At 37.6% G+C, this 23,314-nt stretch overlaps 1 protein-coding gene across 2 annotated transcripts in view; it reads left to right on the top strand.

Annotated features, from left to right (window-relative positions):
• Window positions 1–233: 233 nt before the first annotated feature.
• gabbr2 (gamma-aminobutyric acid (GABA) B receptor, 2) overlaps window positions 234–23,314 on the top strand; it is a 163,090-nt gene continuing 140,009 nt past the window's right edge. Inside the window, exon 1 of one of the 2 annotated variants that reach the window (XM_027175611.2) lies at window positions 234–1,269. In XM_027175611.2, coding sequence (XP_027031412.1) covers window positions 976–1,269 — 294 coding nt within the window. In that variant the 5' untranslated portion in view covers window positions 234–975. The remainder of the gene's footprint in view (window positions 1,270–23,314) is intronic. The other variant, XM_027175610.2, reaches the window with a different exon arrangement.

Consider the following 23,314-nt stretch of genomic DNA (forward strand, 5'->3'; position numbering starts at 1 on the left):
AAACGTTGACAAGCTGTATAAGCACACAAACGTGTTTTGTTTGGAGACGCGTACCGTCGCACATCTTTGAGGATTGTGTGTGAGCTTTACTGTGTGTGTGTGTGTGTGTGTGTGTGTGTGTGTGTGTGTGTGTGTGTGTGTGTGTGTGTGTGTGTGTGTGCCCCACTAAACAAGCGATACGCTTCTCAGGGGCACTTTACCAGCACCAGCATAGTTCGGAGCAGCACCGAAATCGCACGGACATTCTCAAACGGATCCATTTGCTGATATTAATTGCACAAGTGGAGTCTCTTTTCTGAGCTCTCTCTCTCTCTCTCTCTCTCTCTCTCTCTCTCTCTCTCTCTCTCTCTCTCTCTCTCTCTCTCTCTCTCTCTCTCTCGTACACACACCTGTGCGTGGACATGTAGCGATGCCACTCCTCCACTGGACCGGAATATACTCAGATGCTGAATTTGTATCCATAACAACCTCTCGTGCGAGTACAACCTAGCGCTTTTACACGACCCGTTTTATGTTTGTATAAGGATGTTTGTACGTATACTCATTCGGTTCAGTTTAAAGGAAGACAAACGGATTGATTGACAGGTGTGGTGCTGAAGGGAACCTGAACGGTGTTTTGTTTATTTGACTGCGACCAAATTACGCATCTCAGCTGAGAACTCCAGTGTTGAACGTTTGCCGGAATTCTCTCTCTCTCTCTCTCTCTCTCTCTCTCTCTCTCTCTCTCTCTCTCTCTCTCTCTCTCGAACGCGCGCGCTCGTTCGCTCACACACACACACACGCAAAACACAAGCGCGCGCGTTACCTCCTCAGCCTAAGTGGCTCTGCTGCGGAACCCCTAAATCTTTCACTGATCTTTTGATTTTGAATGTATTTCCGTCCTGGGAGATCTAATCAGCCCTGAGCGTCTTCGAGACTGCGATGCCCGGCCAGTGAGTAGTTTGCGCGTCGGCTCTTCTTCGTGCGCGGTGCAGCATGGCTCCGTGCCGCAGGGGCCGCGGCGGGCGGGAGATTGTGGTCTTTCTGTCCGGATGCCTGCTCCTATCCGCCGCCGCTGCGAAGGTGTGCAACGACTACACGCGGCACAATGCGGACACCGCCTGGTCCTCCAAGGACGTGCCCATCATGGTGCTGATGCCAATGAACGAGTCGGCGCTGATGAGCGGCATCAGCCAAGGCATCGAGCCCGCCGTGCAGCTCGCCATCCGGCACATCCGCGAGTCAAAGCAGTACTCCTTTTCACTCATCACCAAAATCTACGACACCGAGGTAAAATGCTTAGCTTGTTTTTGCTTTAGATCCCTGATGGGTGCCGTCCCAGCACTTGTGCATGACCAAGTGTAGCGCACAGGAGCTCCTGTTTGTGTAAAAAAATAATTAATAACAATAATGATAAAAAAACAACAACAACAACAAAAAAACCATCATATAACATACTTAATAATCTTTAAATTTCACAGTGTAATATTACCTGGCCGTTTTAACACGTGCAATTAACCCCTGACCCATGACACTTCTTGCGCACATATGATATTTTTAAATTTTGTGGTACTCTTAGTTCACGCAATTTGAATTCGAGTAAATGTAAACACTACGACATTGGTCATTTTATTAGTCCAGTTTAGAGGGTCTCAAATAAAAATCTATCACAAGATTAGATTTTAAAAATACAAATTTTAATGAAATAGGGACAATTACTTGTGTCTTTATCGGTCTTTATTAAACAGCAGAGCAGAGCTTGGCTTACAGGCGGTTAGTTTTCGTTACACCTGAAGATGGCAGTCATTTGTTGTGGGTTTTTTCTGTGCTCGACCTATCGACACCTTCAAGGATATAGGATGTATATGTAAAGACAACGCCTGTATCTAAATGTCTTAGCGATAAAGGGATGAAACCCAATTATTATTATTATTATTATTATTATTATTATTATTATTATTATTATTATTATTATTATTATTAATGCTCACAACAACAACAACAACAATAATAATAATAATAATAATAATAATAATAATAATAATAATAAACAATAGTGATAACAACAACAACAACAACAACAACAACAACAACAATAATAGTTTAGTGCATTTATCCTGTGTTCCATAAGCTAATGCCAACTCATTGAGATTAGGATAGAAAAAAAAGATAAGTAAAGACCAGTACTAATATCACTATGGAACAAAATGTAAGTTATCATTATTGTTGATAAATACTTAATTAATTTTTCAGAAACATCCCTACTAGTAAGATGGTAAGCAGCTCATAACCCGAAAGAGATTAACATAGCTAAAAGATAACAGCAGCTTTGCCCACCCATGAAACCTGGTTCCTAGCTAGCAAAAGCATTGTAAAAATTAAATGACAGATTATGTGAAATGCTTTAAATATTCATTAAACTCAAGTAGTAACAGTTGTGGCTTGTGTCACGAAGCAAATCAGTTAACACTTGCTTCCATTCTGTTCCCTCTTTAATGTTATGATATATATATTTTTTTGCTTTCTAGTCACAGAGCAGCTTTAGTGCAAGAGGCTACTTTATAATCCACAAAAACTCCACAAGAATCGGTTTACATGATATGTAACACAAAAAACATTTTGGTAATCTGCAAAGTTTGACCATCAAATACCAATTCCAAAGTAATTTTGAATTTCAAAAAGGTACCGTATTAGAAACCTATGCATGTGTTAATATGAGCTAATTATCAATGTAAAGCTATGAGATTTACTTGTAAATCACTTAGATGTTAAAGAATGTTTGAATGTTCTTTCATTAAAACGGAGTGTCACACAATAATAAAGGATGTACCAGTTTCAAACTCATGCCATGGCTATATAAATTATGTTAAATTGCCTGTCTGATAGGAAATCCAGAGCGAGCAGCTTTTATTTGTTTCATGTGTATTTGAAATTTATATAGTGGCTGCTGTGTCACATAAACCAGACCGTTGCACATAATTGTTGAGTAAAGTCAATTGTTCAAACTGCTTTTTATTTTTGTATAGCATTTCCCTCCAAGTATCCTACAAATTATTGGAGGTAAATGTGTCAAAACGTGCTGGCTATTATAGTATTAAAATCTTTCTCCAACAGATACAGTATGTAACACTGGAAGAAAGCCAGGGATGTCTATCTTTGTGGTTCATTCTTATTGGTTCAAGTGTTATGCGTTTTTAATGCAGCGGAGCCAAACATCACATTAATAATTAAGTGAGGAGGGTGAAAATTGCAGATCACTTCTTATAACTGCAGATAACTTCTTTTCTTTTACGTTCATGTAGCGTTTAAATGCTCAGTAAAGAAGAAAATATTCAGCAGTTGTCTCCATGACTCAATCAAATACTTTTGTTTTTAAGTTGAAAGAGATAAATACAAATATCTGGCATCCCTGTCAGTAAGCAGTGCACAGCTCTACTTAGTCGACTTATTCATGGAATTATTTTTGTAGTAAAATATCTTTAAAAATTTCATATGCTTGTATAATATACTACAAAATAGGTTGTCATTAGATTAATGCAAGGGACATGTTTGTCTAATTAAAATGCTCACAGAACAAGCATGCACACTGAGAGAAGAGCAGGCATATTTAGTGTAACATGGGCTTGCCAGGATTTAACAGGGCAAATGTAAGTAATCAGTTCTAGACCATCTTTATCCTTTTATCCTCTCTCAGTAGAGCTGTAGTCTGTCTGAATTTGCTCAGCTGGGCATGGGTGTCACTGCAACAGCTGGAGAGTTCATATTGACACCAATCAGAAAGTATTCAGCATAAACAAACCATACATTTCTGGATATTACATTTCCACATAGGTCCTCTTGATGATTATGATTATGATGGACTGATGTCCCAAGCAGGAACACTGGGCATGATGCATGAATACATTGTGGATTTGATGCCATTCTATTGCAGGGTACCTGTTTATAGTTAATAGCATTGCTGCCTCACAGCTAAAGGTTCTCTGGTTCAATCCTGAGATGGAGTTGCTGACTGAGTCAAGTTTCTGTGCATCTTCTTCCCATATCTGTGCAACCCTTCTCCTGTTTGTTCCTGCTTCTCAAAACATTGCTGATAATTGGATTGGATAAAATAGGTGTGAATGTGCATGCATGGTTGCACTGCTGTCTCATGCAGGGCACATTGTTACCTCACACCCAGTGTTCACAGTATAGGCTCTGGATTCACTGTGACCTTGACCAGTATAAAGTGGTTTCTGAATAAGTAACTTATGTTTAATACATACCGATTGGTGGCATCGTAAACTTAACTTAACTTAGACTAAATTTATACCCTTTTCTACTGCATCTCACTTTGACTAAAACTATAACAAGGCCTCATGGTAATCCCAGATCCCCCCCCCCCCGGAAGATAAGTACTACAGGGTGTACTTATCTTCCTGTGTGATGTCTTTTAAAATTGATTATTGTAGGTGTAAAAAGCTTTATTTTGCTTTTAGATCAAAGAACCCATAGAGATTAAGTGATAAATGAGAAAGGAAGCTGTTTCAGCAAAAGGAAGAGAAAGACAAAAGCGGAGGATACAGATTTATTTATTGCCACAATTGAAGTACATGTAGGGATGTGACCTGTATACTACACCTCTCAAAAATATGTATAGGGGTGTGTCTCATCTTTCAGATTGTTTACGTTTTAGACCAGATTTTGAACAGGAAATTTAATGCTGTTACACAGTGGGTGTAAGCAGAAGTATATATTATTAAATATTAAAAGTATCCAAAATAGTCGACCATTCATGGTCAAAAATTAGAAAACAGACCAGACAGCAAGTAACCCTGAAAAACTCAACATCCAGTCACATGAACAGTCAGAAGAACCAAACAATCCATCCCCTTTCATAATCACCCGAGTAATCTATAATCCAATAAAAGTCACACCCTTTTACAAACACCGGAGTAGTTTGCGAATTCTTGCTCCAGTCTTTTTTAGTGACATTACTGACCTAATGTTTGCCAGTCTGTCTCTCTTGGGATTTGAACATAACTTATTATTTTGTGTGTTTGGTTTTGCCCTTTTTGTGTCTCTGTTGTTTTCCCAGTGCTTTTCGACTTTATACAAATACTGTCTTAATCCTCAGCTTTGTTTGCTTGACATACTGTAAGAAACAACCTGAACTTGCATCAATTCCCCAGCAAATCATGACAACAGGTATTGTTGAAGGACAAAATGATAACCCATTTATACAACCATAATAGAAATTCATATCAGAAACTGTCATTAACAATTATAAAGCAACACCTGCTTGCTCACATTTACTGAGAAATATTACTGTGCTTTTATTCCTTTATTTATTTTAATCTCTTTTAGTCCCTACCACGTGACGAGCCATGTCATATTTTGTCAGACTCAGGCCTGTTTATAGACCCATAACCATGTTTATGACTAGCAGTAAAAGCCCAATCAATGTCCTGCTTTTAATCACACTTTATACTTTTTCGTGTTCCCTGTGACGACAGGCTTGTCATACGGGGCTATTTTGTACAGGTACAGTGCATATCTTTAGCTGTTTATCTGACCTTTAAAAGACCAGGAAGTCAAACACTGCCTTTTGTCTTGTAAATAAAGAACAACAGTACGAACCTGTCAGCAAGGTAGCATACATATTGCCAGTAATGTTTGAATATTTACTCCTTTTTTATACTGAAAAAGTGTACATGTTTTTCTATTGACCTCAAGGTCTAGGGAATTAAGTGAGTAAAATAACATAAATCTACAATTCTGAGTGTCTGCATTTACACTTTTGGCATTTAGCAGACACCCTTATTCAGAGTGACTTACAATTTATACAACTGAGCAACTGAGGGTTAAGGGCCTTGCTCACGGGCCCAGCAGTGGCAGCTTGGTGGATTCAAACTCATGACCTTCTGGTCAGTAGTACAGCACCTTAACCACTAAGCTACCACATCCACTCATCTGTCTACCCTTCTTTCTGAAAATACTATCATATTTGAACAGTGGTACAGTATATGCAGAATATACATCGTCAGCTCCATTACTCCAAATAGTCCTAATTGTGTAACAAAGCCTTATCCAATAGTGATCCATTAATATTAGTTCTTAAAAAAAAACAGTGTTTTTTCTGCTAGAATCAGCTAATTGTTTGCTGTGTAGATGTTGGAGTAGGGTGTTAATTGTTGACCTTTCTCTGACTCATTGCCATAGCCTTGAGTCAGAAGTCTAATGCTCTGTTAGTACTCCTCTAACCCAAAGGATCTCTGCCCTGCGCCCTCATTTACATTGTTTAATATGGGCAGGTGTGTTATTGTTCAAGCATAGGCTTTAGCCGGCGCAAGTACAATTATGTTGCAGCTTAGGCATTTCTCATAAATCATTTCTTGATTTAAGAGTAAACACTCTATATGAATATATCTTCTACAGATCCAGTGCTTGACTGTACATTCCATAATCATTGAACAGGGTTCTTACATGCTATATATATATATATATATATATATATATATATATATATATATATATATATATATATATATATATATATATATAGACATTTACATATATCTTCATTTCTATAAAATAGAATTAAAAAACAAGTTTGTTTATTTTTCTTAGAATTTCATGTTCATACAATAATTGCTGTGAACATTACATGGCACCACTTCTAGTTCAAGTTATATTTAGAATATACTTTTGCCCCTTTGTTAAGCCAACAAATGTGATGAGAGATTATTTCAAAAGCTGTTGGACATGAACATCAGTTTGCAATTAAAATAAAACCAGCATCTACTCTACATAGTGATTGTTTTTTTTAGCAAAAGATAAAAGGAGCTTTGGTCTGAGGGAAAGCCTGGGGAAGGTGCAAGAGCTAGCTAGTCACCCGGATTTCTTGTTTCAGTAGCCAAAATGCTACAGGGTAATTGGAGCCTGTCTGAGTGTGGCCTCACATTGGCCAGTGAACTCTTACATCAGAGAGTTTCTCAGACATTTTATACAAATACAGTTTATCTGAATACAATTTTTAATAAACAGAAAATGTTAGTTGGTTTCTGATTGATCTGAAATTGTAAATGGTGTTGAATAAGCATTAATAAGCATGTTGCTATAAGCATATTCACATAGCGTAGTCTTTTCTTAGATTGCTATATTCAAAGAACGATAAAGTTAATTAGCTTCTGATTAGTCTGTGAATGTTCTTTAGTCTTGGGGAAATGGTTGACCTTCATTAGACTTCCCGTGAGTGTTTCTTTAATTACTCATCTGGAATTTTCACTAAACATTGATAACTTCAGTCTGTTTAGAGATGGCCTTTTTCATTAGATGTGTTTAAATAAAATCAGGATAACCCATTTATTTATTTGTAATCAATGCATGCATCTTGATGTTGTGACACAATCAAGTGACCGGGCTTTATTCCCCAGAGTGCTCTGAAGTTAGAGATTTAGTAGGATTTAGACAGGAAAGGGTGTTGTCATTAGAGATTGAGCAAATGTCTTTCTCCAGAGGCAAGTGTAAAGTTTGTCCTTGTCAGTCCTTTAATTATATTAAGTCTGGTGTAATTCCTGGACAGAAGGGAAAAAGCTGCTTGCTGTACTGAGACCACAGTGAATATCATGGCAAACAAAAGTAAAGAGTAAAATGTAAAAAGCGTATTCATGTATATAAAACATGTATTCCATAAAGCTATTTTAAGGTGAGTGTCTTAAAGAGTCACAGAGTAATGAATATGCTTTTTCCATCACGTTTCTTTGTGAAAGGTTGAAAAGTAATACAGGCCAGCATTTATCCGTGAACATTGCTAGTTATTATTTGTACTATTTTGGATTCGCCCACTTGCTAACTCTTTCTTTGAGACATGGGATGCCCATCTCCATATCTTTTTGAACTGCTGCTCATGCTGCATCACAGCATAACAGCATAACATCCCAGGGGAATGGTGGAGAGTAATGACATCCTGTCCTCCATACCGAACAGCCGATTTTGCTTTCTGAACTCTCAGCCATGGACAGCTGTGGCATTGGAAGGATTTGAACTTAGATAAGCCTTGTCTGTTGCACCACCGTGATTTATTTGTTTTAGAAATTGGAAGGCTACCGACAATGGCTGTCAGTCATTTAGAGACAAACACCTTTACTGAACTCTTCAGTGTTCAACACAGAATGTTGACGAGGCAGCTCTGTATCTAAATATGTAGGTCAAAATCTAGGTTTTGTCCCAGGCACTACTTATTTTTGTGCTGAATTTGGAAACTTCTAAACTCAGTTTCTTCATTCTTCATTGTTTTACATCTTTACAGAAAATGTTGTAATAACAAACCAAGCAAAGTAGAATTAGGCCTTGAAGGCAATGTATACTTCATCAGGCAGTATTTTGGTTCCTGGGTGATGTAGGGGATTTGGTTTGCTTTTTTCCAATGCAAGATTTGAGCGTGTTCAGTCCTCCCATCGTGTGTCATCATGCTCTCTGTGATTTGCATCATGGTTGCCATCATGACTAAGACCATGGGCTCTTTTTTCTTTTTTAGTCTTGTTGCGTTCTCTAATATGGATCCCCTGCTCATTGTTTACCCTTTATTAGTTTCTGAATATATGCTCTGTGTTTTTCTGTTTCCATTTGTCACATAGTCTTCGTCGTGCTTTTTGTTATCAAGTTTCTGTGGTCCTAGTGATCATGGTTCTTCCTGGTTTTGACCCTTGCCTGTTTACCTGGTTATCAGTTATAAATGAGTCTTTGTATTTGTCTGCCTGTCTATTAACCCCCGCTATAGGCTTTGAGTCTAATAATGTGGACCGTTAATCACTACAAATTGCATTCAGCTTGTAACTTCAGCCCAAAAGAGTCTGTGAGTCATTTTGAATGATGTTTTTTTTCATAACCCTGTAAAAGAACCCCTATAGAGAGTTATTGACAAGGTATTAATTACTTATTCAGTTCAGTTCACTTAAATTTTGTTTGTTTAACGCCTTTAACAACATGCATGATCACAAAGCAGCTTTGTAATAATCGAGGTCTAGACCCCAATGAGAAACTAGTGTCAGTAATGACAATCGAAAGCTCTTTGACACAGCAAAATAAAGAAACCATGAAAATAACCAGAAACAACACTGTGATTTTGATTTCTTGACTGCGATAGTTGTATTCAGGTCATAAGGAAATGAACAGTAATTATTGTGTTAATATATAGCATCTTATGTATAGAGTTCCAGTGTTGGCATAGCATAAGATTCAATGTTTTTGTATCATGCATATAATGGCTTATAATCACAGCAGCAGCTCGAAGTGAAATGTCCAGACGGATAAGATTATTACTTTGAGTTGTTAGTGTATTTTTATGTAATATGGCTATAATTAGCCTTGTATAAACCGGAAAAACATATTATAACTATTTCAAGGGTTAAAGCAAAAATTGCAATGCATTATGTAGAAATAATGTGAAAATATGCAGTGTGTAGAAATAATGGTTTGTGATTTCTTTAGCTCAGCCCACTTTCTTTCTCCCTCTCTCTTGCACTTGGTGCCTTTGTCACAATATTTCTAAATTAATCCCTTTGTTTTTGCTGTTCATGAATATGTGTTTTCTTAAATCTACATGAAGTGGAACATTTTAAACCACACTGCATAATGTAAAGCTACAATGCCAAATGCTAATGAGTAATAATTGAGAATAAGGATTATGGTTTGGTATCTTTTACATACTGCAGAATAAAAATAAATTGTTATGCATAAAATCTGATACAATACCATTCAAAAATTAATGTTCAGATAGTTTTGTTTATTATATACTAATCCTTTTCATTCTGTAGCATCTGAACTTAATTATTTATTTAGAGTTTTGTGGTGTAACGGCCCTTGAGATAGAAATCTCATATAGTGGATTTGTCCTCATATTTGTTTGCTTTCTCCTTAAATGCTCAATCATGCTCAATCTCATAGGCCATTGAGCATGAAGCTGTACAAAGCTGTACGTTCGATAATGTATGACTGTCTCATAGAGTGAATAAAAGTCCATCTTGACCTAATGAAGTTTTTGGGTGCAGCCCTCTTTAAGGACGCTAGTACGGCTAGTATGCTCATGGGATTGCTTAGAGAAAAAAAAAGGTTAGTTAACGGGAAATAAAAGGACACGAGAGAAAAGCCATGTTGTTTAGCTAAACTTTGTTAGAACAAGAATAAAATTTCCAGTTTAAAAATAAAAATAACAAAACTATATATTCCCCAGCATGGTGAGTGATTTATATTGTTTAAGTGAATTGATATTTTTTGAGTTATTATTTAGTTCACTATTTGTAATTAGCGCCTAAACGGCTAATGCTAATGCACATGTGTGGTATTGTTTAGACGTTTGCTGTTTTTATACTGTTTGTCAAGATGTTCATGCAATATATGTTGCATTTAGTTCTAAATTGCATTTGGTCATGTGAGCAATACTGCTTAGTAATTTTGAGTTCTTTGTGTTTTGCAGTTTGACCACACACACACACACACACACACACACACACACACACACACACACACACACACACACACACACACACACACACACACACACACACGCATGTACACATGTACTGTATACACACACACACACACACACACACACACACACACACACACACACACACACACACACACACACACACACACACACACACACATAAATGTGCAAAAAAACCCCAACAAATCCTGAGAATTAAACTACAGTAACAATGAATGTGTACATTTTGAGTTCTGCACTAGAGGAATAAATAAATAAATAAATAAATCAAACAATATCCAGCTTAATGTTATCATTTTGTGGGTAACAGAAGTGTTACTAGAACCCTACTGACTACAGACCCCTCACTGCCTGCCAAATATTTGAAACTTGTGTTTCCTTTTTGACTAAAAGTTATCCAAAATTCCTCTGCGGCTATGGTTTTCAGATCTCCTGACCCAGGTATTACCGCAGAGAAATGCTGGTCTGTATAATCTATGAAATAAAACTTTATTTAGCACCACATACAGTTCAGCTGTGCTCACAAGACTGCATCAGGGTCTGGTCTTTTGGGAATTCTGACTCACAACATTGTTGTGTAGCATTTGATCTGTTTTCACACATTGATGAAGACATAAAATTGCTTTTCTGCCTTTTTCAGCTCACTGGATAGGGTGGTCTAGCAACTCTACAGACCTAGGATACCCTCCAGATATTAAACAATCCTTCCTTGTCTCATTCAGCTTATCATTTGTTTCCTTGCTGTAATCCACTTCCTACTGTTCGTCTGGCTGTGGATAGAATTGTGCCTCTGTTGTAGCAAAATCATATAGTGTTCAGAGCATCCATTGTCCAACTGTTGTTTATTTTCTTACTCACAAAATGCTCTGCTAATTGAATTCCTATTCCGTTTACATTGATTTGATGACTGAAGATGAGACAATGGCAAAATGCCTGATGTTTCTTGGTGCTTGTCCCAAAGAATATCAGTCCCCTCTTTTGTGCTGTTTATGTTCCAAATCTCCCAGTGCTATTGTTTCACATTTGAAAAAAAAAATATTCACACAGTGTTTTTACTGATGTAAAATGCATGAATAAATAAATTATCACCACAGTTTTAAATAGAAAATTTTACCTGGATAGAGAACTAGATAGAAAATTAAAATCCCATTCACATCTTTGCAATAAGTCACAGGGCAGCTGAGTGTACCTGGAGGAAAGCACTAACTGCCCTCTTCTATATATACACTATTACCTACCCACTCTTGGATTCCTGCACCCAGATGGATATGGCATCCTTTGGATTCCAGTGCACAGCCTCCTGAAGATGGGACAAACAATTTAATACAAATGAAGTGAAAAGAAATAAATGCTAAGCTTCCCCTCACGCTAACCTTGACATTAAATTAACCTTCTTTTAATACAAGTTAACTGCCAGTATATAACTGTTGAATTAAACAAACCCTGCACATATTTCCTGAACTTTGATTTAGCACCCTTAGTTGTGTACACTTTAAATTCAAGATTTTTTTATAGGATATAAATGGACCAAGGCAATGTGGGCTGGAAAATTCTACTGAAACAAGCATGCATTTATAAAATATAATAAAACATATACCGTAGCTTCTAAATTGTTTTTATTAATGGCCTATATTCTAGTCAGGTGAATTTTGCATTGTTTTACTATGTGGTACTTTAAAACTTTAATGTTAGCATCTTTCTCTTTTTTCACTAATAATAATAATAATGATACTACTACTGCTACTAATAATAATAATACATCTTTAATAGGTTATTCTCTTATTTGTAATGATCACAGATCTCCTAGGATATGATAAAAGACATCAGTTTCACATGACTGTTATATAAAACATATCTGATTATGGTGCTGCTGGTAGACTGGACCTGAGAGTTTGTTATTCTAATTCAATATAACATTTTAAATAAGTGCTTGTTCTTTCATTGCTCCATATAATTTGTCTTTAATTCTGACCATCTGCTTGAGAAATACAGTTTGCTCCTCATACCTAATCTTATAACCTAAACGCTTACTCATGTCTATGCCATTGCACAGGTCCTGCAACAAATTGTGCAATAAAATGGCTTACACTGTTTCCTGTGCCAATGCAAGAGCAGAAATGACACGATAAGTCTGGAGATATTGGGAGCTCATTTTCTGAAATTCTGTCCAGAATGTCTAGATAAGGACAACAGTATTTGGCTTTTAAACACAGTACAGCCATGACAGCTTCTGGCATTAATTTAGTCTGCATTCTATCACAAAATCTGTATAAATTCTTTTTTTCATGAGGAACTTTCTCATTATATTATACTAAATTGTGCCAGGTTCACGGTTCAGCTACTTTAGCCTGAAACCTTATTTAGTTGAGGCTATTTTGGTAATAACCATTAAATGACAAAATCTGTAGCACCTTATTTGAAAGCACATTAATCAGGAACTCAGGATTGGAAAAGGAACTGTACATCTGGTCAAAAAAGAATGAAATCTCCCATGTAAATGTGCTAACCATTTAGATTGATGGATTGGTGTTGTGATCAATATTATTGACAATTTTAATTCCATCCATCTTTGAGATTTATACTCTGGGTTTATGTACATGTATCAGTGTTTCTTCATGTCAGTCCAGGATTAGTGTAAAGTATGCAGCCTTGCAGTTGAGGTGCTTATTCATGAAGCAAGGTTGCCAGATTGACTGTTTCCAAACGTATTAGAAACCATGTCAAACTGTGTTGAAATCTAATCAAAAATGTCTATCTGCACAAGGTTATTTGTGTCTGTCTCCAATTCCACAGTACATCCATCATCCACTAAATCCATCTCTGTTGTTTTTTAACTATTCAGTCATTGAACATACAGTATAATTCTCATTACTTCCTTCACAAGCATGTGAATAAGATTCTCAACCCTAAAATCTCTGACAGTATATCTAACAGAACAAAATCAACTATAAAAAAGTAACAATGGGGCATGCTGTATTAAGAAAATAGTCCACATCACACCACTACCCCAGAAGTGGATTCTTTTCCAATAACAGCATATCACAGCGTCGCAGCAATTTTCCAATCATAAGATTTCTTTTAAAAATTAATTAATAAAGAAAAATACTGCAAGGCTCATCATGATTATTTTTTTTTGCATTTTTGTACTATTTGTAGGTACATGCAATGTTGTGGAACATCAGTGGAGCAAATTTTAAGCTATTGCTTATGTTATCAAAGCAATAAACAGTTATAGTCTTTTCGGTCTACATTTTTTATGACTCTTAAAGTAAATAAGACAAAAAACATATTGAGAAACCAGAAAGTAGCAAAGTACTCTGTCTTGAAATGACTTCCCTGGCAGAAAACTTACTATTACAAAGCGCTGACATACAAGGCACTTTCCAAAAATGTAAAATAAACTCCTGCTTACAGAATCTTCACCTTTTAATTGGAAACCTTAATTTGTTTAATTATTAGCATTAGATCATGTTGATCATTCACTATACACTCATGTGAATAAGCTGTTAATATAGAGACAATAACATGTCCCTGTGAATGAGAGCATTAATCTAAGCTGGTGATTGAATTACAGCCAGAACCATTATGAAAGCTGCTGTCATTGAAAAATAAATCAATGCATTCAGAACAATCAGATATGAGAATTCAACAGCTGTGTGGTGTTAATTTGAATCATTCATATTAATATAGTATATAGTATAAGTATAAATATTTTTTCTCAACTCATTGTAATGATTAAAATTTTACACATGCTTTAAGTATGCCTCAACAACCATCATGTTTTTACTCTGAATCAAATAAACATTAAGCTCTGAATATTACATAGCAACATGTATTTTAAAACTTTTTTTTTTTTTGGTAAATAATCGGTTCCCATATTTGCAAGCTCAAAGTTATTCAGATATATGAAATAGATTTATACATGTTCCCCTGTGATGTTTGATAAAGCTTCTCCACTTGTGCTCTGTTGACTCTGACCAGTGGAGGAGCTTTATCAATTTTTCCATGTTCTTCAAACTAGCATGTTGAAACTGTATGTTTTTCCTCAAGCTGTTTTATCTCCTGTTGCTTCTTTGAAATGGAAATGCCCATAAGTTGAGCAGCCACTGATAAGTCCAAAATCAATAAGAACTGACCCCCTGCATTTTTATTTTATTTACAAGAAAAACAACAATGACAAAGACGAGAAAAATACACTGAACACTGAAGTGCACAGTGTTTGTTCACACTTAGCAGTTGAGGAAAAAAAAAAACATCAACTCGAAGCACACAGATCCACTAGTAATTCAGCAATAGTTGATAGGAGATTTGCAGGGCTGGACATTTCTCTAACCTTATTGAGTGAGATCTCTATGGGATCCAACATAGGTCTAGAGGGATCCAGACCCGTGTTTCTCTTTCCTTGATAGAGGGCAAATGTAAATGTCACCTTTGTCAGGCTGTGGAAAGGTCTGGATGCCTGTGAAAGAGCATTAAATGAGTTCTGACAGGAGAGGCTGCCCTGAAAAGCCAGCAATTCAGCAAAGGCTACAGGCAAAAGGAGAGGATCTGCATTTAATGAGTGATTTTGAGCCCTCAAAAGTGGTTTCAGAATTTTATTAAGCACTTGAAGTCCCATGATACATATGCAGGGACAGATTTACATTCTTCACTTTAGTAATGACATACTTTTCCTATTAGTGACATTGTAGCTACGGAATAATTTGCAGTAGCTACTGAATAATATGTTGTAAGAGGAATAACTTAAGAATAAGCCTGGCATTCATCATCATCTATGCAGTATATACACTCTTCTGGCCAGCACCTGGGTCCACGTGGACTTCCTGTGGGCTCTCCAGTTTCTCCCAAAAACATGCTGCTAGACAGACTGTCTACTCTGTATTGGCCCTGGGTGTGATTGAGTGTGTGAAGGTGTGTGTGATGCCCTGTGATATACTGTAGAACCATCCAGCTTGTATGTTGCCTCATGAGGCTATGTATCCACCACAGCCCTAAACATGATAAAGTAGTAAATGAATGAATGAATGAATGAATACAGACCATTAGAAAAAAGCAATTTTTCCTGTCCAAAACGTGTTCTGCTTTTGTTGTTGGGATCAATACACCATGTTTAAGTGTTTTTCCTGAGCAACAACCAAAGAGCTCTTATAAGAGTCATTGTTTTTATTAGTGTCAAAAAAGTCCGAAAAGAACCCGGCGTAATAGGTCACAGGGTGATGATGTACAGAGCTTCAATCAGAAACCTTTAGCATGTATGACATTTACAGTTTTAGATGATAAGAACTTAATGAGTTTTCCTACACAGGACCTTTAACATGTCTGAGGATATGTGAACGGCTAAGTCAAACCCAGGGACCAGTCATATTTGACTATTAACAGCAGAAAGTGTTTGCGTAGTTAGTGAGCTATGAAACATACAGCTATTTACCATATAAAAAAACGTCTTCAGGCTTGAGATGTCAGATGGTTTCAGTTATTTCAGAGATGTTAGATGGTTATTCAGTTATTTCAGTTATGCAAAATTAAAACTTATGTTTTAATGATTATACTTTATAAGGTAAAGTGTAATTATAATGGAATGGCAACTCGGATATTGTTTGTTGTGCCAGTTTACCTGTGTTTACAAGGCATTTTTACTTTACTTTACATACATATGAGTAAATGTAATGTTAGATCCCCCCCCCCCCCATAATCTTGAATAAAATAGCTATTTATATATAAAACTGTACTCTGTACTACAAATAATCTCATGCTTTTCTTGATTACTTTTTTGCCGTGCCATTGGCTTGCCTTTAACACCAAAAGCCAAATCACAATGCAGTGTTCCTCTAATCATCTTGAGTATCCAGTTCAGTGCACTAGCAAGCCGCTGGAGTCATCCGGTACAATGCCATTGAACAATGTTAGCACCTATTTAATTCATTTATTCATGAGCATAATTGAAATATTAACGCCACCAGCAGCTGCTAGAGGCTTGGCACTGGGACCTGAGCCTGCTCACACATCACAAAAAGTGGAATATTTTATTGTGGTTCTCTTATAACGCTCCTATAGCACAGATTAATTTATTCCCCATTCCAGAACGTGTTTCCTGAAGTCCATTACAAGATGGCTAATCATAATACACATTTACAAAATGCATAAAAAGTGTATCTTTGCCTTTTTCTATGTCATGGATTCTGTTTTTCTTTGCTGTTTTACCCTGGATCACAAATAACACACACTTCATTCGCTAATAATATCAGTCAATGAAATTCCCAGCTTTATTTGAGCTGTGTCTTTAACCTGCTGAATATGGAGTAGGCGGACTTTTGGTTTGCAGGGATGTTTAACTGATGTGTTATGAGCGTGTTGCCGTGTGCGCCCACACACTGCTCTAATTTTACCCAGGCGTGAGTTTCTGGCAGGAACAGGCACCGCAAGCTGAAGATTTGCTATCCATCTATGATGCATGGGCTGAATATGTGGAAGATAAGAACAGGTAAGAGGAGTGAGGAATCAGTACGGGAGGATTTGAGCCTGTAGCTGAAAAGTAACCAACACGCTCTCCTCTCTCCATGTGATCTTTCTGTCACATGTTGTTTCCACAGCAGCAGTGAGGAAAACACCACCCACTGGGATACAGGGCCGACACAAGCTGACACTCTCTCCTACTTTTCTCTTTCTCTGTTCTGCCTCTTCTTGCCTTCCTATTTCTCTCTACACAGCAACTCCCACCCAACCCAGCCCTCGATCATTTTCTCTTTTGCCACTCTTACTCTCTCCTCTGACTTTATCACAGAGAAACGAATGAAACTCAGGGCGATGGAAGTGCCACTAGGCATCAGTGTCGCAGCTCTGTCACTAGAGAGAGGGAAGGCGTGAATGTCTTCAGGAAAAGAAACAGTGAGTAGGCAGGGGCAGGAGTGTGTATGTGTGTGTGGGGGTTGGGCATGTGGAAAACGGGGTTGCCCATGTGACTGCGTTGGCCTGGCAGCATACATGGGGCTTTTGGATACTGTATGTTCCTCCACACTCTGTGTTTCTTCCTGTCTCATCCCAGTGCCTTGGTGTGTGTACATCCATACTTGTGTGTCTGTTCCTGAACTATATGCATTGTACAGTCTGGTCAAGCCTATGGTTGGCATAACTACAGTCATAAAATCTACTTGTTTAGGAAAAAAAGTAAGTATTTTTAAATTAACTTACAAGTTCAACCTGACAAACTTTTGAATCTTTATAATAAACATGATCTTTAGTGACATTTAAAATGTATTTTGTAATGAAGACTGATGCATCATCACATTAGTCCTTTAGTCTGTTCAGCTGTCTCACCTCCTCTTTTATACACTCAGCGTAAACAGGTTGTGTTCCAAAGCTTTACCTTTTATGCTGATATCATCAACAGCATTGTGATTATTGCTAACTAGCCAAGAGGATTTATTGCCCTAACTTAGCACAACTGTGTCTTAAAGATCTTTGGATATCGGAACTTTGAGGCCAACATTTGTCTTCACATTTGTCTCCATTGAATTTCTCATTAATGTGACACTTAACTTCATTGAAAAATGGTGAGAAGCTCCTGCAATTTTGTTTTTAGGAGATAACACTAAAACCTGGCTGTCATTCTTTATGGTTGAGATCACTGTAATTAGCAAATGATTTCTATGATCATAGAATAAGGTAAAACGATAGGTAAAATGCTGTGAGCTATGTGCTAGGGAAAGCCGCTCTACTAAAGGTTAGAGAGAATTAAAGAAGCCACAGGAGTCTGAGGAACACTGGCAATTAGTCACCATGCCCTTTTCACAAAGATAAAAAGACAAATTTATATCTAGTCATGCAGTCTCTCAGTGTGTGATAGTGCTTTGAGTTTTGTGTCTAGAACCTTCCTCTTCTGTTGCTGTGGGCTTGTGGTTTTTCCTCAGAAACAGCAGCACTAGCAATTGAGTACAAGTGCATAATGAAGATCTCAGCGGTGCTGCAGCTCCATCAGTGGGAACAAGGATGAAGTCCACATTTCACATTTTAATCTGTTTTAAGCTTTCAGCCTGCAGTGTAATTCGTTACCACAGAGCCCAAAATATAACAGGAAACAGGAAATATCTCATACTAAAAAAAAATCTTAGCCATTCACTGTATTATAAGGTTAGAAAAGTGCAACTCAGATCTAACCTTATCTTAGTATGGTTCATCTACTGTGATCTAATGAACTGTAACGTCTGTACGGGTGTTACCTCGTTTCCATGGGCTATGTTGCAATAGCTGTCCCTAGAGTGTGCAGTAGTTGATGATGTGTGGAGACCACAGGAGGTTAAGGGGAGGAGGAGTTGAAGTCTGTTATCTTCACTCTACCCAAGTCTCTCTCGGACAGCTCCATTCATTTAGAGTCCTTTTCACTCAGAGTACAGTATTATTTTTAGCTTGATTCATGTAAGCTTTCTGCATCAATTTATCTGCTTTTTACAGTCCAAATACAACACAGTAGCATGACAGTTTCCAGTCAATTCTCTCAGAAAGCCCTCAGATAAAAAAAACAGATTAAGCTGAGAGCTAATAATATTTGCATATTAGGACAATGAGTGTATAAAAAGCTGTTTCATTTTATGTTAAAGATCATAAAAACAACCATAATCATCATCATCATCATCATCATCATCATCATCATCAATTATCTTCAGTAAGCACTTTATCCTGGTCAGAGTCACTATGGCTTCTGACCCGGTCCCAGGAACACCTGGCATATTAGGGGGAAGACACCCTATTGGGAAGCTAGTACATTGCAAGTTACCATGCACAAAAACAATCACACTCATTTACACTAATTTGCCTACTGGCGTGTTTTTGGAAGGAAACCCGAGAACCTGGATATGAAAACCCTGTTTGTATTGTTCTGCACACAGACATCAGAAGAATCTTTTGGAAGCGGATACCATGTACCTATTCAAAGAATCCTCGAGAAACCATTTTTCTAAGATCTTGGGATATTTAACAGCAAGGATGACTCACCACATTTGTGCGTTTTGCTACAAACTCTTGAGTAACATTTGCTGATCATTCTTTGCTTAAATTTCACACAATTAGTTGCTTGTACACTTTCGTTTTCAGTGTTCATATGCCAATGTCGATGCCCTGATGAGCTACCTCGCTTAGCAAAGAGATCAGAGAAGCACTGTTCTGGGCAGACTAGACCAGTTCCACACTGGTGCATCACAGGACTGAAATGTGCAGCTCACGCTCGTGCCGCAGGGAGGAAACGCCTGAGCCGCTTTTACTTTAACATTTTTTGCTCAACTGTTAATGCACTCTGCTTGTGTGTCTCAGCTACTGACTTATTTATTACAATCATGCTCACATAGTGCACTGACTCCCTGGTTTTGGAAACTAGTGACCTATCCAAGATTCAAACTTAGATTTATTCTTAGTCTCGTGCTGGTGTTCAATCACAATGCATTTTTCTTCCACAAGTAAAACAGCTCAGCATTTTTGCTTTATAGCAGGATGTGAGAGTGAACGATGTGAAAGATATTGCATGTTGATTAAAGATTACAGATTTTATTATTTATTTTGAAGGGATTGCTACTGATGAATCATTAGAGCAAGAACATGAACTAACAAGACTGAATAAAAGGAGTTCAGGTAGAAATGTATTTTGAGGTTTGACTTGAATAGATCATTTATGGTTCATTTATAGTTAGCTAAGAAGAGCAGAAAAAAATGTGTGGCAAAGTTCAGTCGCAGCTCTGACAATGCTAAATATAATTTTAATCCGAAACAGACACGAATATTTAGACAGTAACTGATAAGTATCTGTAAACTGGGGAAAACAGTATGACTTTTCCAGCTGGTGATATAATATATTGTTGTGGACAAATTTCCTATTTTAGACTGAAATCCCATCTATATCTTATGTAGAGTGTTCCCAGGATATTATAAGATCCATCACAGCCTTGACCTAGATGAAACAGTTACTGAAGATAAATAAAGGAATCCTGTATGGTCTTACTAGCATCTGAAACATGACCCATGGCTTGAGCAGGGACATGAAGCCAAAAGTAGACATGTAGATGTAAAAGTAGCAACTTGCAGAAGGAGGAAATGATGAAAGAGTTCAAATCAATGGATGTGGGCAGTGTGCGAAGGAGGAGGAAAACCCCCCTGAGACTGATTCAGTTCCTGATTAACAGAGTAAGGCCTAGGGTAAAAGAAACAGCACACAAAGTCTAATACTGGAAGTGTGTGTATACAGATTGCTCTGTGTGTGTGTGTGTGTGTGTGTGTGTGTGTGTGTGTGTGTGTGTGTGTGTGTGTGTGTGTGTGTGTGTGTGTGTGTGGGAGAGAGTGAGAGAATTCTAGGAACGCTGTTATTCTCTCAGAAGTGTGAACTCATGACACAAGACCAATCAGTGTTCATTTTATACATGTATTATTGATTTAAACCCAATTTGCATTGAAATAAACCCAAAGTGGGTGTGGCCTAAACAAGAAAGGTATTTATTTATTTTTTTGTTTGTTTGTTTGTTTCATTTATTTTCTTTTATTTCGCAAAATATGAATAAACTAGCAGACCAATTTAAAACAACAACAAACAAACAAACAAACATGATTAGGCTTCAGATGAATGAATGAACCATGTAAATGTTCTGCATGATAATGAATGTGCTCTTTGTCCTGTACAACATATCTGACTGACATCTGATTTTTTTTTTTGTTGTTGTTGTTTTTGTTGTTGTTGTTTGTTTTACCTTTCTGGCAAACTTTCTACAATAAAAAAAAGAATCGCGCACCCCCTATATGTTTCTATATTGTGGCACACAGACTTACTCTCGAGTGTGTTTGAGTATAAAGTTAAGCGTTAGTGGACCAATGAGTATTGATTACATGGCATGATACTCACATGATGTGCATGAAGTCAACAACTGCAACTTGAATAAAGGGCTGAAATGTGCTTTTGTGTTCATAAAGTCTACTTGAACGCTTATAAATGATTCATGGTGAGAAATAAATGTATTTCCTTCTTCCTTGCAATGTGTGTGCCCATGAGGGGACAACCATTTGTACGGCTGGGCGCCTGAGTGAAAAAAGCATCATCTTAGCAGTGTGTAAGATGTGTGAAGAGCCGGCCTGGCCGGGGCCAGCGGTGTGTAACAGTTCAGCCATTGTAATTGTGTAATTGTGTACTGGGTTCCCAGTGTATAGTGCTGTGAGGCCAAAGGAAGAACAGCATACCTAAGCCCTAACAAACAATCTGATACTTTGTGATTTTGGAAAACGCTATGAATATGTTCTTTGGTTGCACTGTAACCATGGAAACACTGCATGACTTGAGGAGGAAAATAAGATTTTACTCAAAGAAAACACACACGCACGCACACACACACACACACACACACACACACACACACACACACACACACACACACACACACACACACACACACACACACACACACACACACACATAAGTTTAATACCAACAATCTGGTTTTGTCTTCTTTTACCAGTGACCTGATTTGAGCCTATGACTTGAGCATACTTTGGGCTTGCATGCGGTTAATGCTTTAAACAGGTATCCTGTTGCCATGGCAATAGCTGGACGACTAGGATGTTGGCTAATTCTGCTTCTCTCAGATGCTATAAATGAAGCAAATGCGGTACTATGGTTAATTCTTTTGCCATAAAGATGAAACAAGCTACAGGACGGCTAAATTAATACCCACCCACCCCCTCCACCCCATCCCCCACCACCCTATTCATCTTTCACTCATCTTTATTCTTATTTGGTGATGATGATTGCTGTAGTTTATGTCTTTGACTTACATCAGATTACCTTAATGATTGCTGTATGGTCAAGGGGAAACACATAGAGGGTGAATATGTTCTAACCCTAAAATGATGGAGGTGTAACCACAGTCATTCAGAGGGAGAGGAAGAAAGCGAAAGTGAGAGACATTCAGCAGCTCTCTATGCACATTGTTCCTATGAGGCTGCGCCAGTGCCCACGCTGTTCCTCCCACATCATCATCTTAGCACATACAACGCTAAATTCTCTCCTCCTTTCCTTTCTCTCACTCTCTAGATATAGCCATCTCTTTCAACCTCTCTCTCAGCCTCCCTCCTGCAATCCCTTATCTCTCTCTTGCTGTCCTCCCCTGAATTATTTCACTTCAGGGCTTCCTGATGCATGCTGTACTTATATGCGTTGTACAAAACATAGAACCTTGACTCTATCTCTTAACTAAAACACACGGCTTTATTGCTTTCATAAATTTACATTTCCGAGTCTAGAATACAAAAGATAGACTGCTGGCTATGAGAATATTTGAGTTTTTGCTGGAATATAAAATTAAATGAATAATTATAAAAAGCCTTTTCTCTAGTTTCTAGCCAGTATACACAAAGAAAAAAGAAGGAAAAAAAAGACAAGAAAGAAAAGCACAGATTAATGAAAGAGGCAAATAGTACCGCTCCCATACTGTCATTTCACATCTTCATCTAAAGGTCAGGAAACTTTTTGTCCTTATTTCAGTCTCCCTCACTTGTTTGTTATGTGTTAAACATTTTTGCCTGTTTTCCCCTCTTCCCTGTGCCTTATTCTGTGTCTTGAGTTTTTGGTAGCTTGTGTGTCTGCCCTTTTTTCCACTTAGCCCACTGTACCTTCAGGCAGTGATGCATGCATGTGTGCTTTTTGAGCAGAGTTGTTAATGCGTTTCTTTAATTCATATCATATTCCAGTGAGTGGGGAAACCCCAGTAGTCTCCTCTCCCAAGCCAAAGCAGATCTACCAAACAGGAGGAAGATCCTTGCTGTATACATGCAGTTGTTGGAATGGATTCTTCTCTGTTCTACAGGAAGTTGATGATCATGTGC

The sequence above is a fragment of the Tachysurus fulvidraco genome, chromosome 24 (assembly GCF_022655615.1).
Source record: "Tachysurus fulvidraco isolate hzauxx_2018 chromosome 24, HZAU_PFXX_2.0, whole genome shotgun sequence".
NCBI lineage: Eukaryota > Metazoa > Chordata > Actinopteri > Siluriformes > Bagridae > Tachysurus > Tachysurus fulvidraco.